This window comes from Columba livia, chromosome 2, assembly GCF_036013475.1.
Source record: "Columba livia isolate bColLiv1 breed racing homer chromosome 2, bColLiv1.pat.W.v2, whole genome shotgun sequence".
Lineage (NCBI taxonomy): Eukaryota > Metazoa > Chordata > Aves > Columbiformes > Columbidae > Columba > Columba livia.
Genome location: NC_088603.1, coordinates 22,416,048 through 22,439,702, shown reverse-complemented (window position 1 = coordinate 22,439,702; position 23,655 = coordinate 22,416,048). Strand labels below are relative to the sequence as shown.

Sequence of the window (23,655 nt, the reverse complement as noted above, 5' to 3'; positions counted from 1 at the left end):
CTCAGGGAAAGATTAGATTGATATCTAAAGGGAAAGGAAGCACTGCCAAACAGCAAAATCTTTGAATTTCATTGTTGGAGGAACAATATAGCATGTAAAATAAGTATTGTAAGAAGCATACTTAATTTCAGCTGAATTAAAATATACAAGAAACATGACCAAGAATTAATATTCAACCTGCTTCCACTTCAGTAAATCTCATGGTGAGTAGGGCTGCCATGCTGCTGCTTAGAACAAGAAAGATGCACAGGTAAACCACACATCGTGTCACTCCCGAGAACATTTCTCCTTTAACAGCACATTCTGTAACAACGGCACTTTTCTCTGAAGTGTGCTATATCTACCTTGTAAATGGCTGACAGGGAGGGCTCATCAAAATCATATCAAAAGATAATCTGTCAAATTCTTTCAGTGTTATGCCCTGAATAAGGAAAAAAAAAAAAAAAAATAGAAGAATTTTGAGTGTCGTAAACTGCGTAACTGTATGAAACTCTCAAGTCATCTTTCAGACCAAACTATTCCTCTTACTTTCATTATATGCTTCATCTAGCAAAAAACTACCTAATCTCCCATTTGACCTATAACTTCATTCTTTTTTACCTTAGCAAATCATACAATGCAAGTATACACTTGGTTGCTTTGAATACAAATCAAAAGCGCTAATGATGTCAGCATCTACATATAATCTTGAGGTTTTAGTCAAATCATTCTTTCAAAAGAGGTGTAGTTGTTCTTTCAGTAGATCACATTAAAATGCCAACTGGTTATTTTCTCAAAACACAGTATCATTATTCAGATATGAAGTCTTTGTACATCAAAAAAAATATTAACATATCCAAAACAGGTGCAAAAATATTAGAACTTCTCCAAAGACAAAATATCTGAACAGAAAAAAAGTAGCTCAAGTGGTAACATGGTAATTTTTACAGATCCAAACTATGAGTTTTAACTCTCAGGAGCCCACTGCCACTGCACGCTGTTAAGTTTAGTTCATTTTAGCTTTTGCCAAGTAAAAATTCCCTCAAAGACATTATATGGCTGAAAGTTCTACTCTGCAAAAATATTTCTGTTCAGAGAAGAAAGAATTAGGTCTATGGCATAAAGTAATTACACAGGTAGAAGTTCCTCTATACTAACTTTAAGCAGCATGAGAAGGACAACATACTAAGGGGCCAAGACCAGAGGACAAGGATAATGATCAAGTAACTACAGGCTAGACAAAAAAATCGCCACCTCACATATTTTGAGAGATATCTGTATAGTAAATGTAACATAACAGCCCACAGAAACTAGACAAAAGCTGCTATTTTTCCAATAAATTTAAAGAAGGTCTTACTGACTGTAATCTGCGTATTTATATTTTCCCATATAAAACTTAAAACTATCATTTGCCCTGTTATGATTGAGTGCTGAATAAGCAGCTGACCTTTAGTCACCTATTTAAGTATTACTAAGCTGGTGTCTTAAAAGAAATTCAGTATATTTTACTGTCATATAAAACTGTAAAAGAAGATTAAAAAGTATACAGTAATTTCTAACTAAATCCAGGAAAAAACACATGCCTAGTTTGCTCCCCAATTATGAAAACAGAAGCCAATGTTACCCAGTTCTTCAAATAATTTGTAAAAGTGACAGAATTCCTAAAACATTTGATCTATTTAGCCCACAAAAAAACACAAGACTGTTCTAGTATATTTTCTTGTGCTTTACTAAGCTCAACTATAACTACAAAACAAAGGCATGCCTCTAAGTAACTTAATCAAATTCTTTTAAAATACATGAAAATATTTTTTTTTAATCTAGAAATATGATTTTTGTCATTCCTTTCCTGCTGGTAAGCATTCCTCTTGACATTCAGGTAACCCTTCTTGATGCAACAGTCAAGACTCCCAGGAAAAGACTGCAGTGCGAGTATCCCTCTAACTTCAACAAGCAACCACAAGAAACTGAAGTTATTGTAAAAAAAACTGCTGTATCTATCATAACATAAATATTTTCATTTCTCTTATTAGTAACAAGGATAGTGAACACAACTTACACCTACAAGTGCCAGACTAGAGCAAAAAAAGACAGTCATTACTCACCTCAATTGTCTTTGCCCATAACGGTGTGCTGGGAAAGTTGTGCTTATAAACTTCATTGGCAAGAGTGTTCACATCAACAGCAGCAACAACTTCTGCAGATGGGCAGCTTTCTAAAATTAAAAAAATAATTTTAAAACTATAGCTTCTCTTTGCTACTCTTGGAAAAATGTTTTTGTTAAGTTGTGCTACAGCTATGCTCAAAAATAAAAGCGAAATTACATGAGCAAACTCCGCTGTGTTGCCATTCAAACTTCATATGAAAAATGTACCATGTTTCTACTTGTATGGCAAATACTTCCCTTCCTTACATATCCAAAAATAGAAGGTAACTGTGCACTTCTTAATTTGTAGATACCGTCACACATAAACTCCAAACAGGGCTCATCTCTACAGCATTCCCACCTGCAGACTGTCTCTGTGGTCACCGAATTCCTTTGCTATAGGAACGCAGCCTGAGTCAACCGGCCAAGCCCCCCTGCCAGGGCCTGAGACTTTCCAGCCACTGACAACTTCCAGGATTTACACGTGTTATTCTAGAAGTATACTACTTCTTGTTAAAAAATGACACCAATAATTATGTTTGAGGTACATCTACTCCTGCAATAAAACTTTAAGAAGTTGCCTGAAAAACACTTGTGTTTATATTCCAATAAACCAATTTCTGCCTCTTTTGGGTTCAAGGTCTCCAAAACGTCAAACACTTTGAAGGACAACATTTGGCAGTTTCTCTCGGTATCAAGGGAAGTATTTCTGGACACTCAGAGGTGTTACGGAAAAAAAGAGAGCACAGTTTAACAAATCTCTGGACAGCTAAAATCCTGAGAAAAAACACACTAAAAAGAATGTAAATAAGCAACAGTTGATTTACAGGGTAACAGAATAATAGGTTCTATGGAAGCTAAAGACATTAAAAGAAGGGTGTTTAACCCGCTGCTCATCATGTCACACTATTATTACTAACCACAATACCTTCACTGAGGCTTTTTATGCAGGAAGACAGGCTGTGGTCACGGCTACAGCCACAGGCAGAAAACAGTGACCATACTTCCTGATATACAGGACCAGTTTTGATCACCAGGAAATCTACATTATGGTCATCACTAGAGAGCCTCAGATGAAACACAGACGACTAAAAAAACCATTTTTGTAAGCCAAAACAAACAAGGCAAATAGCCGCATGTCTTTGAGTAGTCTCACAACATGTCCTACAAACACATTAACACATGACTTTATGAGACATCTTATGAATTACTGCTAGTCAGCTAATTATTTACAGTTTGAGAAGATGAAAAAACAATTATGATCTCCCCATTGGATTTAATTTTGAGTGATGCAGTTATCACCCATCTACTATCTTCCAGGTTTTTAAGGCCACACTGTTTAAAACTAAGACAAAGGAGAAATCCAGATATTGGAAATATTGTAGCAGACATTTTAACAAAGACCAGCCTGGTTCTCCTGGGTTTATTTGGTGCAACAGAGGGCAAAAAAGGAGTTTCACGAGAAAAAGATTTGCAGACGGATGCCTGTTAAGGGTTAACATACAAATCATTATTTGCAGTTTCTGTCTTGACATTTTGACCATAAGCATTAAATACAGGTGTACCCACGAGGACAACAGCATGACTACACCTGAGATTACAGAACAGGTACGTTAACACTGACATCTAGCGTGAAAAGAATGTCGCCATAGCAGGATGACTGGCTCAATTTACAAGCATATTCAAGAACCAAGATTTTCATTTTCCTACAACAAAGCTGTACCACCTAAGTCGTGCAAAAAAACTTCAAGTACTGTTTAAAAGACTGATTTTCTCCTTTGTTCTTTCAGTTCTTAAAGCAACTTGTCCTGACAAGCTGCTCCTTACTGTGTGTTCCAGGCACTCCAGAAGAAACAAACAAACAAACAAACAAAAAAGAACCTCGAATTATTACAAATTACTATCTAAATTAACATAGTGTTTAAAAATGACAATTAGAAAAGCAGGCAAGTGATGGTTCAGACACTCATCCTTTTTACTAACATCAATCCAATCTCTCCCGGCACACACACAAGAAAAAAGAAGTACTGGGGATTCACATCGAGGGACTTCACATACCCAAATGCCTGGAAATACTGAAAGAAAGCACAGTCATTTATTGAATCCCCTTGCAATAAAATGTTCAGTCTACACCAGAGATGTTAACCCACATGGAAAAGGGACAGGAACTTCTCCTGAATTATTCTTCCTCTCTTCCCAGTTCAAAGGCCTGTTGTTTTTTTCAAAGCTTCTCCTCCTTTCACTCCCAAGCTGTGGCTCACTTGGGAGTTCCTGTTACAGAACAGACTCCCTCTAAAAGCTGATTAAGCGTATTTGTGTGGAAATACCCTGGAAATGCATGAAGGAGCTCGAGCAGAGAAGCAGATCTCACACATCCAATCTAACAAAGAAAAGCTTGTGTAAATTTCAAACAATGCAAAAATGAAACATTTTTAAAGAACTCCTCAAATTTAAATAGCTTTGATGTCAAACTGTAATACTCTGTTTTGCTATAGCATTTATCTTTATTGCTTGAAAATGACTGTAGTAATGTATCATAAAAAAGACTGAAAGCAGAATAAAAAAAATAAAATAAAAACACAAAAAAGCAGAAGCAAGACTGTGTTTAACTATTGCCACTGACAAAAGGCACAAAAGCAACTCAGGAATATGAAAATGCCCCTGAACTGTTGACTTAGTAAGATGTTAAATCAACTCCCCAAATCATCTAGCAGGCCTTCAACACAAAACCAGACACAGCTCTGGAGAATTTTTTTCCAAACAAGTACATCCAATTTTCAAAATATAGCCAGTTAAGAGAATTAAAACTATGCAGAAAACAATTTAATTTTACAAAGACTAAAGCAAAAATAATACACATTTTCTAAGTGAAATTAAGTAGCTGCTGGACTACTTGATTTGCAATATTCCTCAACACCACAGTTTTTGAACCAAGACTTTGCCTTTCTGAAAGAAATGTTGTCACTCAAAAGGAAGCCACAGACATGGTGGGGAAGTTACTGAGGGAGGTGTTATGGCTTATTCTTAGGCAGACTAGATTCTAACACTCTCTCTTGGCTGTAAGCAGGTAAACTCACGTTCATATCATCCTACTAGGAAAGTACTGATTTTGCACCTGAGTCTTAAAAACACCAGGATCCACATTGCAGAAACTCCTTATTATTTAAATTGCCTAAAGAGGCACCAAACAAACCTGGGGTCTGCTTGTGTTATGGCTTATAAGCCATTGCACTGGTTATAGTCACTGTGAGAGGGACGCTGCTGTAATGACTGGAAGGTGAAGCATTTGAAACAAAGGAAGACAAAATACATGCATTAGCTTCTGATTTGGAAAAAAAAAAAACAAACACAAAGGGTGTCATGCTCAAACCCTGAAAACAAAATTTCTGACATTACAACAGATGTCCTTTTCCACTTCAGAATCAATTCCTTTGTCACGTGTTTCTAGCAGACCCTAAAATTAACATAGATCTGTTTATATTCACTACTGTACTTTTGTAATAGAATCATCAATGTCAGCAAAGCACATGAAATACATGGTGTTACACCAAGGGCAGAGCCTGGCGGATCTCAGCGTGTTGGAAAAATCAGAGCCAGAACAATTATCTAGTCTAACAGGTATATGGAAACAGATGGAAAAAGGAAGATTAGTCACATGTTTTGTCAGTCCTGTTTCCTTTTAAAACAGAGAGCAAAGATTCATTTCTGTCAGCTCTTGGCTGAGATGATTAGGCTGAACTCCCCATGGGCACAGTCAACATGACTATCAGTAAACTTGATACTTGCTTCCTGTAGGATATTTAGCAACTTTATCACTACGCCAGCAGGATTTGTTCACGCTCAGCCACATAAACTATGTAAATTTACACTGTAGCACAACTGACACTATCCTGTGCTACAAAGGGCTATATTTTAGAGAAGCATCACATCAAAATGAATTTCAGTGTAAAAACTTGCTCAAAGCGGCTATATTTTTGTTTTGCATTGCGCTGAATCCTAAAGCTGCTTGCTGGTTTTGTCTCCTTTGCCTCTCCTCCTGAGACAGCTATATGCTCAGTGTAATTACACACACCAGTTTATCATGCTGTGCAATTCACAGAGATAATAAAAATGAATAAATAGAGATGAGAGAGTACAAGAGACTCAAATTCTTACTCAGTAAAACTGAAATATAACAATTGAAGAGGAATGACATCATCAACTTTATCACTGCAAAAATTAACATTTTGTTTTTTAAAGGTGTCCTTTCATGTGTTATGCATAGAGACTTTTTTCAGTGACCTGTCAGATTACAATCGCTTGTGGCAAAGACCTGGAACCCATTTTTCATGGGAAAACTGCCTAAACTAATAAGCCAGTTTAAGTTTGTTTTGATTGGGAATGAGGAAGGGCAGGCTTTTTGTTTGATGGAAAGTTGCTAAGGAAATGAATTTGTAGCTATGGATTTTCTAAAAATAAACCACCGTATTTTTCACTGCAGAAAATCTGCACTTCATATATAAAGAAAACATTCACACACACACATACATATGTAAAATATTGTAGGTTTAGACATTTATGATCTAAACATCAACCTTTATAAATCTTACAAAGTGTGTAGCACAGGGCATGAAGAAGTGCACTCCCATTTCTTAGCTGTCTCAGTCTTTCAAGAGTGTAAATATGAAGACTTGCTGACTTCTGACCTTAATCAAGCTCAGCTTTCCAAATTATATCTTTTTGCCTGCCTTTGCTGTTAAACTTAAAACACTATTTTAAAGCATGCGAAACCTAAAACTAGAAATTCTGATATGCTAAATTATCTACAGCTAAAGTATCAACACAGAGCTAGACAGTCCCCAAGATTTTCTTTTTCAATTTTGGACTGAAATTTAAATTCAGGAACAGAATTATTTTCACTGTGAAAAAGAACCTGAGTCAACTATGTAACTATGCACTAATATCTTCTACGAACTGTTAAGAGAAACACTCACAAGAGAGTATAAACTTCTGTGAATTTATTAAAATTCAATTATTTTTTACTGTAGGCAAGGACAATCTCAAAACAAATTGCATACTACCTGGTGCCAACTGTATTCTAATTTAATGACAGCTGCCAAAACAATGAACATCCTCATCCTGCAAGCTCAAGTATATGCTATTCTAAAACTCAGTTTATGAAAGATCACAGCCAAAAAGCACTTCAAGGTATAAAAGGCAGTGTCAGATTTCCTGGGAAATACCTATTTGCCAAATGAAAACACTGGCAATTTCACAGAGAAATAGAAAGTTGGACCAGCTCTGCTAAACAAAACGGGCCACAAAACTGGCTACGTGACACAGCCAGGAACCACCACTGAGGCAGAACTCGCCACAGCTGCAGAATCTCTTCTGCAGAACAAGTTGCTTTCCTGGGGTGCTGCCACTGAAGGATTCCATGCTCTCTCTTTTCCACATATTCCTATTATTTTCCTTGGCTGTATACATTCAGTAGAAACCATAAAAAGAAAAAAAGTATTATACACAATCTACATCTCTCATGCATAAGGTTTATGAAAGCACTGGCAGAACAGAGGGCTTTCTTTTCAAGTTTTCATGCAGAAAAAAATATAAAACTTCTAATATTTCTGTACTTGATTTAAATGGAAGATGCCAAACAACGTGCCATTTGCTAAATGATTTCAAGAAACTGTCTCAGAGACATTTTGAAATAGCATGGTTTCATGTACACATATAGATCTAAAACATATAAGAAACCCTATTATTAAACCCTATTATTATCACTTTTTTCTGTTTGATTTCCACATAAAAGCAAACACTTAAATCCCTTAACTTTACTTTGTTCCTTTATAAACTGTATAAGAAAACTAAATCCATATGTCTAAGAGATTTAAAAAGAGAAAACAGCAGAAAGGATCAAAATGCCTATGTAAGTATTACTGAATGCAGTGCAATTCATCAAAACCAGTTTTATGTAACGATCTGTCATCAAATACTTCAGTGCAAATTGCATAGAAATTCTTTCATTCAAATTGCCTGATTATTAGTTTTAACAACCCTCAAAACAAGATCTTCATCTAGAAGTGTACAGTTCAGACTTCTTCCAAGACAACACAACGCCTATGGGCTGAGTTCTCATATGCTTCTCAGAAAAATAAGCACCCAGATCTAAAAAAAAGTTATACCAACTGTAATGTAAATGTCACCATATCTATCTGTTTTGCAAATTTCAATTGACATTTAACCATTTAGAACTGTCTATGGTCACTTACACAAATAATAACTTAAGTCTCCTCTTACCACAGTCCATCTGCTCTGGCTGGTACCGCTACAAAAGCATCTCAGTCTCACTATTCACACTAATTGTAATTTCTTCAGTCAAATGTAAGCACAGAAGAACAGAAATTACAAGATGGACTGACACTGATGCAGCTGCATTCAGCAGATTCAGAAACAGTAAGCTTAGAAACAATTTTACCCTTTCACAAAATAATACAAGCACTCCAGTTAATTCCTTCACTCTCCAAACTACACAATATATAAAAGTGATAGATGATCTCAAGCCTTCATATGCACAGTATCCATCCACTGGGGCATCACTCCATCAGTATAACTTTCAGATACAAGTTTACAGTTTCTGATAATCTTCTCAATATTCCCATCCTTTTAAATATTAGTTGTGTTGTAAATGATGCTTTCTTAGGTGGCCATCCACAGGGTATCACATCTGGCATTACAGCTAATTAACTATTGCAGCACATTACTGGACCTCCACAAGACATCTATTACTATGTTAAGAATGTAGCTAGATGATATTCAGTGAAGATCTGTTACGTACATACACACACCAACACATGACAAACAGCTGAGTGAAGGACCATGGCATAGGCTAAGTTTCAGGAACCAGTCCACTTTCTACAGAAATATGTCTATAAAACATATCGTTCTTCGTCACTTCAGAAACAAGACTACTGGAAAAGCAAAGCATTACCATTACAGCTATCATTACAGCTATATATAATATACGCAATGTATAACACCCTTATAGCATTCCACAAAATCTCCAAAATCTGCAGTTCCATACAAAGATTTATTTTGCTCTTAATACTCTAAGAATGGCTCTAGAAATAAGGAAAATGCATCTTCACAACAGGTGGTTAGGATTACTTATAAATGTAGGTACCTATTTGGTACATTGTGTATTTTTATATATTATAAAAATACAAAATATATATACACACTCAAGCAAACATAGTAGAAAAAATGCCACACTGCCAATTCTGAGTATGTTTTAAGGACATAAATGATGCTAAACAGATTCTACTTTATAAGCATAACCTTTTAATATTACATAGCTCCCTGGAAAATTAACAAGATAAGGTGAATTTTCACCAGATGCATTTTTGACGATGCTCTCTGTTGTCAAGTGTAGCACAGGGGCTCCTAATGCTTTTGAAGGCTGAAGTATTTGAAGGATTGTAGTTACAATTAAAATTATTATAGCAATACTCGTAAATTATACAAATGTGTGTTTAAACCGGGACTTCAAAGCGACAAGGCCCAGGGTGTTTTACAAAGGAAATCAATAGCCCTGGCTCAATTTTTCACTTGAGGAAGCCAAGTCACAGAGTCTACAGGAAGGTCACCCAGGCCATGCTTTAGCAATTCAGCAAATTGAGCTCTAGGGTTCCTTGTACCAGATGAAAAACTCACCTGAGCACAGGGTTTAGCATGAACTCTCTACACCAGTTCAAGTTCCACATTCAGTTTTCAAATTTATAACATGTTATACCAATCTCATATGGTCAGACTCATACTGGATCATGTAACAGCTATTCACCTAAGTATGCACCATAAAAACCCAGTCTATGTGCATGCCTATGGGATACCCTGGCTAATTTGATTATCATCCTCTGTGTCTCCACGATTCTGATCCCATTCCCAGCAGGGTGCACCAGTAGAAGACAGAACCTGTACTAATGAATACAAAATCACGGCATTCCCAGTAGCAGCTGCCCGGGCTGAAGAAGCAACATGGATCCCTAATGTCCACCCCAACGTGCCCCTGGGTACCTGGTGCCACCCAGCAGTCACAGATGCTTTCCAGCACCGCTCAGGTTACAGCCATAGGCCTCTAACACAAACACATCATTAGGCAAAACCCAGTGACCAAGCCCCCTCACAGGCCGCCCCCAGGCAGCCCTGACAGCAGACGTGTGAGACAGCACCAGCCGCCGCCATGAGGCCGCTGGCCGGCCCCTGCCAAGGGGAGGTTGCGTCCCAGGCCTTGGGACGAGGCCGCGCCCCGTCCCACAGCTTCCTGCCACACGGTGCTTGTGCAAGACGGCGGGGAAGGCGACAGGAGAAGTGGGACCATCTTAGCCTGCCCCCCATCCAGAAAAGATGGCGCCCTCCACAGCCTCCCCTCAGGGGTCGGGGTGCCATCGAGGAGATGGCGTGGTCGGCGGAGGGGGCGGGCGAGCAGGCGGACGGTGGGGGCGCACGGCGGGGCTGCGGCGGCAGCGAGCACCGAGGGTCGCGCTGGCGGTGGCCGCTCGCCGGTACCTTTCAGGGCCTGGTGCATCCCCCCGATGCCGCTGTACAGCTCCAGCACCCGCAGCGGCGCCATTCCCCGGCAGCCGGCGCCCGGCCCTGCCCTCCCGCCGGCCTCCCCGAGCTCCGCCCGCCCCGTTCCGCCGCTATTTCGTTCCCACCTGCCCTCCCTCCTCCGGGCCAGCGGCTCTGCCAGGCCCCGGCCGCTGCGCAGTCCCGGAGCTGCGGCTGAATTTGGCATTGCTGTTGATTGCTCCTTAAACCCCAAAGGGGGCTTCAGCTCGGAGGACGAAGCCACTCGCTGGCCTAGTTGGTCCTGCTGCCCCCGAGGCGCCGTGGGGCTGATGGTGACCAGCAGCCCTGTGCACCCTCCTGGGAGTGAGGCATCAGGAGAAGGACCTGCTCCCCACCATGGATCCCTTTGGGGAGGGCTCCTCACAGGGGCAGCAATGAAATCTCCAACCCTGTTGCCCCGCCTCAGGCCCTGGGCCGCTTCAGGGTGTCCAGCGGGGACTGGAGGCCCAGCCCGGCCATGAGGCCCGACGCCGCAGCGAAGGGCAGGCAGGAGACTGACATGAATTTCGGTGGCTTGTGCCCAGGCAGGTCACAGAGAAGGGGGACGTGTGGCAGCGAAAAGGGCCTGTCCCCATGCAGGGTGAGTATGCTGCTCGGCTGGGCAGCTGGTGTGAATGGCGCTCTGAAGTTAGGGGCCTCAGCGTTTGTGATTTCAGCGGGTGATGATGTTTTTGAGAAGTCATTTCAAAGCCTGCGCTGCTGGTAGAACAGGAAGGAAGGAAATAACTGATGAAACTGTTCTAATTTGCCCTAACACTATGAAATTGCTTTTGCTAAATTGGAAAGGAAGAGGCAACTCAAAGACACTGTTGCCTATGAAAAGTAGTTTGTTTTTGAAACAAGTATTAGATGTGCATTTACATATATATAAAACAACCAGAGTAAATACCCTGCACACTATTATGTGGGTTATGCCCCCACATGAGTAGACACTAAACTGTGCCTCAGTTTGCACATTTGCATTCTGAAGTGAAGGTGGAACCTTAAAAAAAACCCCAACCAACCAAACAAATAAAAACCTAATCAAGAAACAAAAAAACCCTGAACTTGTTTCTCTAATCATTTATTGAGTTAATCATATGTTTGTGGAGCCTCTTAGAAACCTGCCAAAAACAAGGTGGATTTGAGGAATGTTTATTTTTCCTGAGAAGGTGCCTCATACAGCGTTACAGTAGCTCTTGTCTTTCAACAGAGGAAGAATTTTTAAATTAAACTGGAGGGCTAAAAAGAGAGAAATCTGCTGCCTTTCAGTGCGCGTCTCCAGAATATGAGACGCATCATCAGCTGCAGAAAATATTGGAATTAGAAACAAAATTTCAAAGTAAGAATATTGGTCCTTGACAACTTTTTCAAACCAATTCTGTCATTCACCTGTGGATCTTCATATCAGAGCCTGGGGCTACTGCTTTATTTGTCTGCCAGGAAAGCAAGCAGGTGACTAACACAAGAAGTCCACGGTAAACTTGTAGAACTTCTGAAAGGAAGCACAGCAGCTGAGACACCAGGGGAGAGCAGCACGCGTTGCGACCAGCAGTGAGGCAGGTTGATGGCACGGATGGCTGACTGAGAACTGAGAAGGGTGTCTGAATCGCCTGGCATAACAAAACCAGGAATGTGCCGGCTGGAAAACAGTCATGGGACAAAGATGGTGAAGAGTCTAAAGAAGAGTGGTCAGGATGATGAAGGTGGCTACAAAGAGGAAGGTTTTTATCAGCTAAGAAGATATGCTTCAGTAGGACCTCTTCAAAATACAGATGCAAAGTAAAGGTAAAGAAAAGGCAGCTTTTAGACTACTGAAAATGAGTTTGAGCTCGTTTGTGTTACAATTTCAGCAAATGTACATCACAGCAGTGCTAGATACTGTGATGAGTTGAGAGTTTTAGGCAGCCAGGAGCAGTTCATTATTTGGAGCTGCCCAGTACTTGGAGCAATTAAAGCTACAGAGGAGCAATATTTCCTTGTATCAGGGAGACATAACTGACCCTTGTTTTTCCTTCTCCTTTCCCTAACTCCAAGGCATTCTTGCCATTCACACATGGGAAAGGTGGAGTCTGGTGGAGAAAGCAGCAGAGCTGTCTCTGCTATAATGGTGGCAGTAGAACATTCCCTGCTCAGGGGAAATCTTCCACCTACCTCCTCCATCAGGCATCTTCTCTGTAGTAAACAGTGGAATCTCATCAACACGCCTCCGCTCTGGCAATGAAGAAATTCATAAACTACGCTGGGATTTTATTGGCTGCTTCTTGCAAAGCAAACTTTCCCTAGTGCTCATTTTTAAACTGCCAGTAGTCAGTTTTATAATTCTGTATAACTGTGTTTGCTCTAACCTGGTTCCCATTATTAACTGACAGCTGCAAAGACGACCAAAATGAAAACAGGGAACCTGGAAACAGTTACCTTTTGTACTCTTCCCTTTACAGATGTAAATTCAGCATAATAATAACTGTACTTTTGGGATCAGGCCTTGCATAATAGTATTTAAGGTATGCTGCTCATTTCAGAGACTGGGTCAATGGCCGACAAGTGCTGAGATCCATAGCCACTCATCTCTTGTTACAGAAAAGCTGAATGATTGCCCAGAGAGGATGAGCCCTGTGAAAGCGATTGTTCATGCTTCACTTGGAAAATCTCTCTAACACATGGTTCCACTGCCATGAGGCAGGCTAAACCATTGCTCACTCTTGGTCTTGTGACCCCGAAGCAGCCACATGTCTGCAAAGTTTCCCAACTGGATCTCTCTCACTTACTGAAATTTGGATATTGTGACAGCTCCTTTCTCCACCCCATGCATATAGGATGAATATGATTTCTGTAAATCTTGATTAACAGAGGAGATTAATAACAGAGTTGACATCCAGTGTCCAGCTCTGGACTCTGCATTTTTAGGACACAGGTATGGGCTGTTACATATATCAGTTACGGCTCTACAATATAGCTGGCTTTAAATAACAATTAGGCCTTTCTAAAATTATGTTAGTTTATTCTAAATGAGCACATTTATAGAACTATGTTAGTACCTTGTGGAGGCAGCTGTTTTCTTGACTCCAGTGTATTTATAGTAAAATACATTTTAAGCAAACTGGTCACTTAATGATATTTTTAAAGCTGTTGACATAAGCATGTGATATCAGCATTTTCATTGAGACAGCTTTTGAAAACTTCTGCCTCCAAGCAACTAGCAGCATTTCCTCAATGCAGAAGTTTCCAAAGTTTGCCCACATCTCTGATCAGGGCTGTGATACAGGTAATCACACTAGATCTGAAGCTGCTGCCCTGGCAACCAGTAAACACATCTCGTGAAACAGCTACAAGTGGTGAGAGGAACACGCAAACCAAACCACTGCAATTTTTTCTCTTCTTACAATGCTTTAGATCTGTTAAAAATGTTACAATTATTAGTGCTGCTAAACATCACAGAAACATGCAAAAACCACTGCTTTAAGATTCTCCATTGTACATGGCAACTGAAATGTAAAATAACAAACTGCGACCGGACCCTGTACTCTTGCTCTCAAAGTGAGAAGAAAAGATTTTCACTGTTGTGTTTCTGTATTTCACACCAGCAACAAGTGCACGCAACAAGCATGCACAAAACATTTTATAGGCATCTCAAGCCACCTGCAGTTAGAGGTGACTCCCTGCCCTGGCCTCCCACCTGCAGCTGAGCAGAGACCACCCGGCCGGCGAGGCCCCCGCCTGCTCCCAGCTGTCAGCAGGCAGCTGCCCCTCTGCAGCGCGTGTCACGGGGCTTCGGGGACGCCACAGCATTGCAGCAGTGGAAATTGCTTCGAGTTTGCTTTGAATGTAACCGTTCAACATAAGGCCGGGTAATGGAAGCTAGCAGACCTGTAGCTGTGACCTGGTTTTGAGCATTTCCTCTGTATTCAAAAAATGGAAAGACAGCAAGAAAAATCTCTTTCTGATAGACCAGATGTTTAAAAATGCATTCATATGATCAGACAACACTTTGATACAGGCAAATATTAATGCTGCTTTCGTCCGAATGTCCAGTATAACCTACAAAATACCTACATGAGGATAGGGAAGGGTATACAGACATTTCAGCTGTCTAGAAGGGAAGCTCATGTTCTGGGTCAGAAATCACTGTGGCTAGGAAAGAATGTGAGGCATGTCATACCCTTGCAATGCAATCACTGAATTAGAAAAAAAAAATCACTGAAAGTGTCTAGCATAAATTATTGTTTCCATAACCATTGGCCCAGTAGGTTTCTAATAAAACTGAAAACCTTTTGCAGCTTACCAAAACTGATCTGGACTGGGTGTAATGTTTCGGGAGGGAATTTATCAGACGTGGTTTCTGCTGAAGTGATGCTCAGTAAAGGTAACTCTGAGCCACAGACGTGGCATTTCTGGGAAGCCTGCTGGGCCCTGCCAGTATGGCTAATGAAGCCTACAACTTTAATTTAAAATGCCACGCATCGGCAAGACTAGAAATGAAACCTACATCAAACCAGGTTTGTTAGCCTCTCCCAATGCGTTTCTAAGAACTCTATACAGGGGAAATTTATGTAGATGAAATTATTTGGAAGAGTGATCAGACACAAACTTTTTTAACATTTTTCTTTTCAAATGTATTAATCTCTCAATTTTAGGATTTTATCTTCAGGTTCTGAAGCTATCCATATACTCTGTAGGGAATACTGAATAAAAAGACATTGCTTTTCTAAATCTTTACTTTTCTGCTTTAAATAAATTTAAATCTAAATAAATCAGGCCTGTTTGTTATGTTTGGCCTGCAGTGGTCACCCTGGCTGGATGAGACCATATGTTTACATAATGTTATTGACTTTTTTGTTGTACTTACACATTCCAGTGCTTGGAAAAAAAAAAAAAAAGGTATAAAAAAAGACCAGCAAGAGTGTAGTTAGCACAGGAAATGAGATCTCTTCTGCTGGTCACCATGGTGGTAAGATTTCGGTAGCAGGGTGTTTCCTCCAGAGAGAGAGAAAATCTTTAATGCAGCTGCAGCAGAGCTGTAACTGTGGACTTGCTGAGCTATCTCGGAATTAGATAAACCTCAATTGCACACAGTGAATACTGCGAAATCTGCCCAAGAAGCTGAGTACTTGGTGCCTAGGCAGCACGGAGATGTCTTCCACCCTGCCTATATTGCTGGTACTTTGCAAGTGAGTTACTTTAAAGCTAATTTAAAACTAGTTTATATCACTTAGGAATGGCAATTACAGAAGTGATTGCACTGTAAATATTCACCTTCTCACTTCGGATGTGTCTACAAACGTCTGTCAAGCATACCAATATACTAAAGCTTAGTGGCTGGGACACAGCTCTTTTCTACCAGAAAGTCTATTGGAAAATAGTCTCTAGAAAAGCACAGATTTAAAGAAGTCATGAGATTTTGTAAGGATAAACTCAAATTAAGCATAAATTGAAAAGTTATTCTGCTAAAATATTCCAGCTAAAATATAAAAGTGCCATTTTTGGCTGCTTGGTCTTCTGGAATCACTTCCCCAATTAAGTAGCACCTCAATTAAGAACAAAAAGTTTTAGGTTTTCCTGAAGTTGAAACAAACCTTTTTTAGAAAAAGTGCTATGAATTTAAAATGTTATTATTGCTGAGAAGGTCTGGAGAGAGAAGCCCAAATAAGCCCAACCTAAATGGGTCAAGAAAGCCTAAAATAGTTCTTTCTGAAGAGAGAAATCTTGCACAATACATATGCCAGTATGGACTAGCAGTGTCAATATTCAGCTGTCAGCTGATTTAAGACTCCAGCAAATATGTTTCACATAATTCATAAGAGAAATACAATGGGAAATTGTTGGAATTGTCTATCAGGAGCCCTGCATGTCAGATGAAGTCCCTGAGGATGACTTCATTGCAGTAACAGTGCCAAGTCAAATGTAGCGCTCATTTCCTATGGTATAGGACACAGTTGTTCAAAAACTAACAGAATTAAACTCAAGTAACTAATTAACTTACACTATCCCTAATTCCCATTATCCTTACCAGTCCAGCCACCATGTATATTGTAGTACAATAGTATGATGTCTTTCATCTTGATTTATCTCAAGATTCGTCTTGTTACCCCAGAAGTTGATTATATTCTGAATACAACTGCAGGACAGTGGCATTATTATTATACCATATTCAGGGCAAGCCATTCCTAACCTGCATGTGGTTTCAGGCTGGCGTGCTTTGGACTTCCACAGTACACTTGGTAACTTCCATCTCATGGAGTTTATGGTGAATGCCCAATCCATGTCAAACAAACAGCCACAAACGTTGGCAAAAGTGTAAGAGTCAGCAAAACTAAAGCATCTACAAAGCTATCAAATAATTGTTAGGTCCTTCCTCCTGTCGTCTTACACAGGCTCTCTACCACTCAATGACCGTATGCAAGAGCAAATTCTCAAGAAAAATTTTGGGTAGCTAGTGAATTTGTCTTTGTAATAAGAAGCAGGATACCTTTCCACCTGAAAAAATCTGGACTCCTCCACTCTTCCAAATATTTGCTCTCTTCCTTTTCCAGCCATATGCACCATCTACTCTACACGTACTTAATAAATTTTCCATTCCATTCCCTGTAGCCCACTATATTTTATGCATACTATCAACTTAAATCTGGATCACCTTCCCACCTAAATCCCAACTGGACAGAGTATATTTATGCTTTAAAATTAGACATAGAACAGACATGTAATAACTCTTTGTCTTCTTAGGAGCTCAGTCTCCTCAGCTCTGGGGTGTGTGCACCACCGCCTCTTCCCCTTGTAAGGAGCCAACTAATCCCAGAATGGCTAACACAATGTACATTCAGTTTATGAGTCTCATTGGAACCAAGGATTTGGCACAAGAACTTGGACTGGGGAATCCTCTAAAAACTTGGCCCTCGAGGAGCTAGTACTGTTCTGCTTGTCCTGGGCATCTCAAAGGAAGAATGGAACAATTGTTTCTTGCAATTAACGGTTCCATTGCTGTGTCCTGCCTATTCCTCAGAAAGAACATCATTTCCTGGTATATCATGGCAAGAAAACATTATGCTATTTATGCTTTGTGTAGGTGATGGAACTGGGGGAGAGAGAAGAATAAAATCACTCCTCAGATTCAATTGTTTTTTGGCTAGAGGAGCTCTTTAAGCAGTTTGCTTTGAAAGAGCTTGGCCAAAAAGAAGTAGTAAATGTCTAACTGACGGGCTTCATTAATGGCATACTAGAATCACTTCTTTTAGCTTTTTCTAAAAGAGAGAAAGGATGGATGACTCATCCTTGAAAAGGTTTGCAATCTCAAAACTTAAAGGAGTGATCCCAGACAGATTAATATTTATGGCTTCCCCTTATAATTTGACAAATGAATGTTCATCCATGCTGTTGACTTCTACCTGTGCCAACAGCTTACTGCAGGGACAGTGAGGTCAAGATAGCAAAGTCAGCAATGTGGCAAAGGACAGAAAGAAGCCCCACACATTATACAACATTTTGCAAAGATCCCACTGATATCTTAAACTGACTTTCAATTAAAATCCTTTTTCTGATTTTTAAGTTGAAAGGTCTTTATGAAGTGCCTATCACAATCCTTGAATAGTTCCATGGAAAGGAATACCTATGTTATCATCAAAATGCACTTTAAAATTGCTTGCTTTGATACGGAAAGAAAAATAAGGTTTTCCAGAAAAATAGTCTTCATGAAAATATTTGCAATGGTCATCTATCCAGTGTGTGAGACCTATTCAACATAAAATGGACAGTTAAAATCAAGTTCCAACATTAAGTATTGTTGGGAGAAGTCAACAGTGCTGAAAGAATTTCTCTCCATTCCTTCCTTAGGTCATTTCTGATAAGCTAGGCAAGCTTTGCACCACAGGAGAGTAGTTAGTGTCTGTTAGTACCACCAAAACAAAGAATTTGAGGCTAGAAGACAGTAAGCACAGGGTGAAGCTGACAGAGTGGACCACCATCAAAATATTGCTTTTCTTGTAAGCAATCTGTAGCTCCTCTAGTTTTACTCAAGACTGAACTGTGGAGTAAGAATAACAATAATCTCAGTCTTTTCTGTATTTTCTCCTGGATGGCATAATGTTTCCTCAAGCTCATCATTACATTCCTTATTTTTCCACTCAATGTGATTCCAGTATTTACATCTTTCTGCTACTGAATTTGGTATCTCTTTTTCCCTCTCAAAAATCCAAAGACATGACCCCTGCTCATTTACTCTGATGTCTTCCTCAAGTCTACCGTTTCTGTCACCCCTTTTTGTTGCCATCATTTCTCCATTCTGTGCTATGTTTTCTTCTGTGCATGCATCTACAAGGCCACCCAAATACTCATCTTCTTATTTCTACCCCAATACATCTCTTCTAAAAAAGAAATGGTTTCTCTAAATAACAGTGATTTTTTAAGCCTAAAAAATTTAATTGGGTCAAATTAACAGTATCACCGCTCATTTACTGTTTAAATCCTCATGCATCTCTCCTGTTCTTTTGCCCTCTGATTGAGACTTTTGCCAGATTTGTCTTTGGCAAAATACAAACTTAATGAAACAAGGACAGCAGATGCCTAAAATTTTGGACTATCTCTTTTTGGGCACCCAAATCAGGACCAAGGGACATGGTGTTTCAGGTTGAGTATCAAGCCTCAAACCATGCCACGCTTCTTGTCAGTTTGGAAAACCTTGCCATTTATGTCCCGGGCGTTGCTAAACGTATTGCTGACATTCAGCAGTCAGTGCTATTGCTATTAAGTGAAGTGAGACAGATGGAGTGTACAGGTTGTCATCTTTGTTGTTGTTTAAGGATGAATTAGATAAATTGCTATACCTATGCCAGAGCTGAAAAACTTCTCTTTCTCTTCTCTGTGTTGCTAGAACTGTGCATGGCATTTGAGACAACCATGGGACTCGGGGCAGAAAGCTGTACTGCCTTTGAAAATGAGTACTTGATTTGGTATAGAAATGTCCTATCTTGATATAGAAAATGTCCTATTCTGGCCACTAGAAACCATAGTAGAGGGGAACTTTGTGCACGACAGTAATAGTTTTTGGAAATATTAATCATGCAACTGGGTGGCATGAGTCATGTTCAAAACACTTCCCTAGTGATGAAACCCCTGCCAGTTTCACATAGTTCATTTTACATTAAAATATAATATTGCAGAGAGACTGGGTTAGTTTTGAGTAAAGAGCCCAGTCATTTCCTTGAAAAAATCAGCAGCTAGTCACACCAGGGTGATGTGCTTCGCAACACTGGCAGCAACAGTAGGCAACAACATTTTAAAAATAAATTTCATAAAAGAATTTGCCAATTTCTTTCTTAAGACCATAATTAGTCAAGGAAGTTACTCACAAGGGGAGATTTCAATGCTTGGATCTTTAGGTGTTCTGCAGCCCAGTGGTGTTCAAAAACCCAAACCAGCTTCTCCCAGGCAGCGTGCAGGGAGACGGATTCTCTGGGTTCAGGAAAATCTGCCCTTCCCTGGCTGCACCGGCCTCTCCTGGGGGCTCCTCCTCACATTCAGCTCCCAGCCAGAGGGAGGGACCTGCCCCAGCTGAAGATTTACAGGCAGAATCCATTTTTTGGAAACAGGAACCTCTCAGTTTTCAAAACCATAGAAGTCTTACTCTTTTCAGACCACAGCTGAAGGAGGAAATGGTCTTTCAGACTAAAAGTTACAGCACTCACTCAAGCAATAGGCACTTGCTGCAGCTAAGCGTTTCGGAGTGTCCCTGTTCGGTTTGCTGTGGGACGTTAAGAGTCTTTCATATCCCTTTTTCACTTGAGCTTCTTCAGTATTCATGGAGCAGGGCAACTGTGAAGGTGACTCTACTGCCCCATGCATGCCAGGGCTTCAGGTTGCTATATGGTACTGACAACAAAACTGATTGCATTTGTATAGCAGTATCTTTTTCCTGGGTATTTAATATTTTATACCTCCTGGAAGCAGAAACTTTACTAAAAGTGTATATATCTGATTAATGAAAGCACTCACATCTGTTTAGTCAAGGTCTGTCATGACTGGAAAACACATTCAGTGCTTGAACTAAATTTCTCTACTTTGTTATTTTTTAAATGAAATGGCAAAAAATGTGATTGCCATTCTTTTCAGTGATGTTTTCAGACCAACAGATATTTGTGCAAGAAAATCAGAGGAATTCTGACTGTTATGAGGACTTTTTCATTTTTAGCATAACAGACTTCCAGTATAAATTCGTTCAGGCATCTGTACCCTCTCCCTTTGCACACCCATTTTCCCTGTTAATGAAAGTTACACCACAACCCAATCTTTTTTGCTACACTTCTAGGGCTTGATTCTGTATTTCATTCTTGGCAGTGAACCAACACATCAATTCTCTGGCAAAAAGCCAAAAAAAAAGCCAAAATAAATTGTGCATTGTGAACTGAAAGGCTCATGATAAAAATACCTATTCCTTTTTTTTTTTTTCTTTTTAAGAGTGCCTTTGGCTTACCTGTGATCTGCCTGATCTGCCTCTGCAGGGGTAAGTGCACACTGGCCAGGCAGCTGCCTAACTGCGTACTGGAGTTGCAAATGAAGGCATCACAAGAAACAGCACAGATGACAACTAACAGTTTATGAATAATCCCCAACATGGTGTTTAGTGATGCTATTAGCTGTCTGTCCTTCATGTCAGACGTGGCCAAGGCCCTGACCAACCATGGTCTCTGAGAGTCCCGTAACAACTTCCTTAGAATTAGGCTGATTATTGTGGTTTCATTTCAATTCAAAGAAATACATTCTCCATTACTTTTATATCAACGCTGAGATATCGTCTTTCCTGACAAGTATTGTGGAGAGCTTCTTGCATTTCAAGAGACCAGTTTGTGTTCCCCTTTGGAGTTTGGGATGCAGACGTGCATGAAACCTATCACCGCCTTAGAAGAAAGTTATAGGTTCTTCCATTTATCCATCTGTGTACATGCCAACCAGCAAAAGGCACTTCAGCTTTTATTGTAGTCCCAACAACTGACAATATCTGAACACTTTTAGGAAAATTTCATAGTGAAAAACAGCAATGAGGCAGGTGGCCAAGAGTACATATGGCAGCAGTGACATAAACATATGGAAATTACACTTGAAACATGGGGGGGTGGGGTGTCATATTTATTTACTAAAACAAACACCTCCTTGGATTTTAGGGGCAAAGCAGTTTCTGAACGAAGGATGACTGTTGCGTGTGTGTGCGCGCCGTTGAAGGTTTTCCGAAGTTGTGCTCTGTTAGGAAAACCAGATTGGGCACAGTGCACCTTTAAAAAACCCCCAAATCTGCTAAAACTATCAGTACTTCTGAGTAAAGCATCTTTAATCTGCGAGTCTGTCGGTTATGTGCTGGTTTACTTTTTTGCCTGCTCGTAGACAGAGTGTGTACTTTTGTGCCAGGGCTCACAAAGGCTTTACAGCTCAAACTTGATGGCCTAACTAAAGAGGTGGGACAGCAGCAGCGCCCAGGCTGGGCTGTGGGTCCCTCGGCCCCAGGAATGCTGGACGACCTCTGCCTCCCATTCAGTGGGTGAATGGAATGAGCTGCAGCCCAGGACTCACGCTGCAAGCACTTCAGCAGCTCAACATTGCCAGCTTTGCTTGCTTGGCTAAGCTTCTGTGAATAAAGGAAATTAAAACCTCAAGGACCTACATTTAGATACAAACTGCATTCCTGCACTTCTGGTTGACATCAGAATGAAACTAAAGCACAGCTTCATTTACAAAAAAAGAAAATTAAAAAATCCTTAATAAAATTTATGGGCTGTGATTCTTGCTCCTGAAGTACAATATCTGAAGCATAACAGCTGACTTCACTGTGAATTGGGGCGGGAAGATTACTTTCCTCTCTGCCTGTTGTTTGCGTTCAGGTTTATCAGAATTGCCAGTGAAGATACTTGCTTCTGCAGGACTGCAAGTTAAAAAGAATTAAAAATAAGTGGCCGTTTTGCATCCAACCAGTGCTGAAGTAATACATTACAGATTAGACCTCTACATTGTATCACTCACCTCCCACAGCAAAGAGGAATAAGATGTTGCTTACCTGATGTGTCAGTGCAGGATTGTTCCCCAGAGAATGAGCTGTGCTTTGGCCACTCAAGTTTTAAATTATCTAAATAACACAGATTCTGTCATCCGCCTTGAATAACTTCTGCATCCACACTGACAACAGTCTGCTGCTATTCAAAGGTTTTCTGTTAAATTTTATGCCATGGCTATTGCCCTGTACTACCTACTCACGTCATTCATCTCTACTGCTGGTAGCCCCATTTTGACAGTAAAAATGCTCTTGAAACACTGGGATTTTGGCTGGCCTTTGATGCTACACACATAGGATATTTGCAGATGGTGTCTAATGAATCATTATAATTTTGCCAGGTACTTTCCTTAGACTCTGATTGTGGGCCTGTTGAAATAAATAGCAAAAGTCTGTTGAGTAGAACAGCACAGAAACAAACCTTTGTTAAAATCTTGCCTACCACTGTGCTAGTTATTAGAAGGATTGCATCCAGGAGCAAGATCCTGACTGCAGCTATTTCAATAATGTACTGTCCGCATTAAAAAAAGTTACTACTGAGATCGTTGTTACAGTGACAGAATTAAGCCTTAACTGTGTAAATACTCACCCAGCTACAGGAAAAACACATTTAGCCTGTAAATAATGTGTCTTCAGCACAGAACCAGGAGGTGAGATATTGCTGTCATGGGAGACAGCTAAAGAAGACACAGATGTATCATTTTTCTGCCTGTTTATTTTGGACATTCGGCAGCCCTTTGTGACTAGTTAGCGCCACTCTTCCTGATCTTACTCTCTTACAGAAAACTAAAAAAGTAAAGAAACAGGTTCTCAAAAAGATATGTATGTATATATATATACATCATAGCCTACAGAAGGTTTTTTAATGTACCCATCCTGGGTTATTTGGGGTATCGTGCCTGTCTGTGGCACAGCATTA

The 23,655-nt window shown here is 40.1% G+C and overlaps 1 protein-coding gene and 1 long non-coding RNA gene across 10 annotated transcripts in view; one reads left to right on the top strand and one right to left on the bottom strand.

The window, feature by feature from the left end:
• TRDMT1 (tRNA aspartic acid methyltransferase 1) overlaps nt 1-10,958 on the bottom strand; it is a 29,521-nt gene extending 18,563 nt beyond the window's left edge. For 2 of the 8 annotated variants that reach the window (XR_010469988.1, XM_065050902.1), the window contains exons 1-3: nt 10,670-10,802; nt 2,085-2,194; nt 345-421 (exon numbers count right to left, since the gene is read on the bottom strand). Coding sequence is in view for 7 of the 8 variants with exons in the window: in XM_065050902.1 (XP_064906974.1) it covers nt 345-421; nt 2,085-2,194; nt 10,670-10,733 (251 nt within the window). In the remaining variant the exon portion in view is untranslated. The other 6 variants (XM_065050904.1, XM_065050905.1, XM_021295181.2 and 3 more) reach the window with 6 other exon arrangements.
• A 441-nt stretch (nt 10,959-11,399) lies between these two features.
• On the top strand, nt 11,400-22,032 carry LOC110362956 (uncharacterized). 2 transcript variants are annotated; one of them, XR_010469990.1, is made up of 2 exons: nt 11,400-12,499; nt 21,155-22,032. It is a non-coding gene; the product is annotated as an uncharacterized LOC110362956 (long non-coding RNA). The 2 variants fall into 2 exon arrangements; XR_010469991.1 differs by having other exon boundaries at nt 11,400-15,207.
• Nucleotides 22,033-23,655: the final 1,623 nt, after the last annotated feature.